Genomic DNA, 770 nt, shown 5'->3' with positions numbered 1-770 from the left:
ACCACAGTTGTGGGTTCAATTCCAGACCTGAAGGGCAGCTAGGGGCCATAGTCTCAGTGGTTACACCAGGCTCTATTGGACCAACAGTTTTAATTTTTAAGGTACCTTCTTACTGATGACATTTGAAGTAATGGTGATCAATTTCCTTGTCCAGAGTCTCCTGTTTACTTCTTTTTCTACTGTGAGTTGGTGGCACAGATCTGCTTGCCATTTGTGGTAATTTCAAGGTTCTGACTATGGTCAGTAGTGGGCTGACTGAGAAAAGAATTCTATAACCACACACATTGAGTTTATTTTTGATAAAGTTTAAAGTGGGCTTTGAAAATAATCAGAAACACATATTCTAATTCACTAGTAGTTTTGAGAGTTCATTAATGAAATTTAGTTGAGGTACTTTTTCAAATAGGTTAATCTTCATTCACAGCAAGTAACTTTTTTTTTGCTTACCAGTTTTGTAGCTTCATGTGCAAGATCTTTGGCTTCTTTGGCAACTTTCTCTGCTTCATCAATGTAGTTCTTAATATTACTGTAAGCTTTGAAGGCTGCAGTGGCATTGAAGGAAATGTTTTTAGCCTCATCAAGGATTCTGTTGAGATAACCCCCAAAAAATCAGAGCAGTTGGTCTTCAAATAAAGGACATCCCAGTTATAACAAATATGACTCCCAACTGATCATTACCAATATAATTGTGTTAATTCCAAATCACAGTGAGGAAGTATTTACTTATCATATTGTATTGTAGTTTGCAACTCAAACTTGTATTCTTAAAT

At 35.8% G+C, this 770-nt stretch overlaps 1 protein-coding gene across 1 annotated transcript in view; it reads right to left on the bottom strand.

The window, feature by feature from the left end:
- LAMA2 (laminin subunit alpha 2) overlaps nucleotides 1-770 on the bottom strand; it is a gene marked incomplete at its 5' end in the record, with an annotated part of 713,189 nt that overhangs the window by 155,910 nt on the left and 556,509 nt on the right. Inside the window, one exon of the mRNA XM_007947384.2 lies at nucleotides 448-586. Coding sequence (XP_007945575.1) covers nucleotides 448-586 — 139 coding nt within the window. The remainder of the gene's footprint in view (nucleotides 1-447; nucleotides 587-770) is intronic.

Source organism: Orycteropus afer, unplaced genomic scaffold (genome assembly GCF_000298275.1).
Source record: "Orycteropus afer afer isolate SDZICR_OR568_19922 unplaced genomic scaffold, OryAfe1.0 scaffold00182, whole genome shotgun sequence".
In the NCBI taxonomy this organism is placed as follows: domain Eukaryota; kingdom Metazoa; phylum Chordata; class Mammalia; order Tubulidentata; family Orycteropodidae; genus Orycteropus; species Orycteropus afer.
The sequence above is the reverse complement of the archived record's forward strand: the minus strand, read 5'-3'. Positions and strand labels throughout refer to the sequence as shown.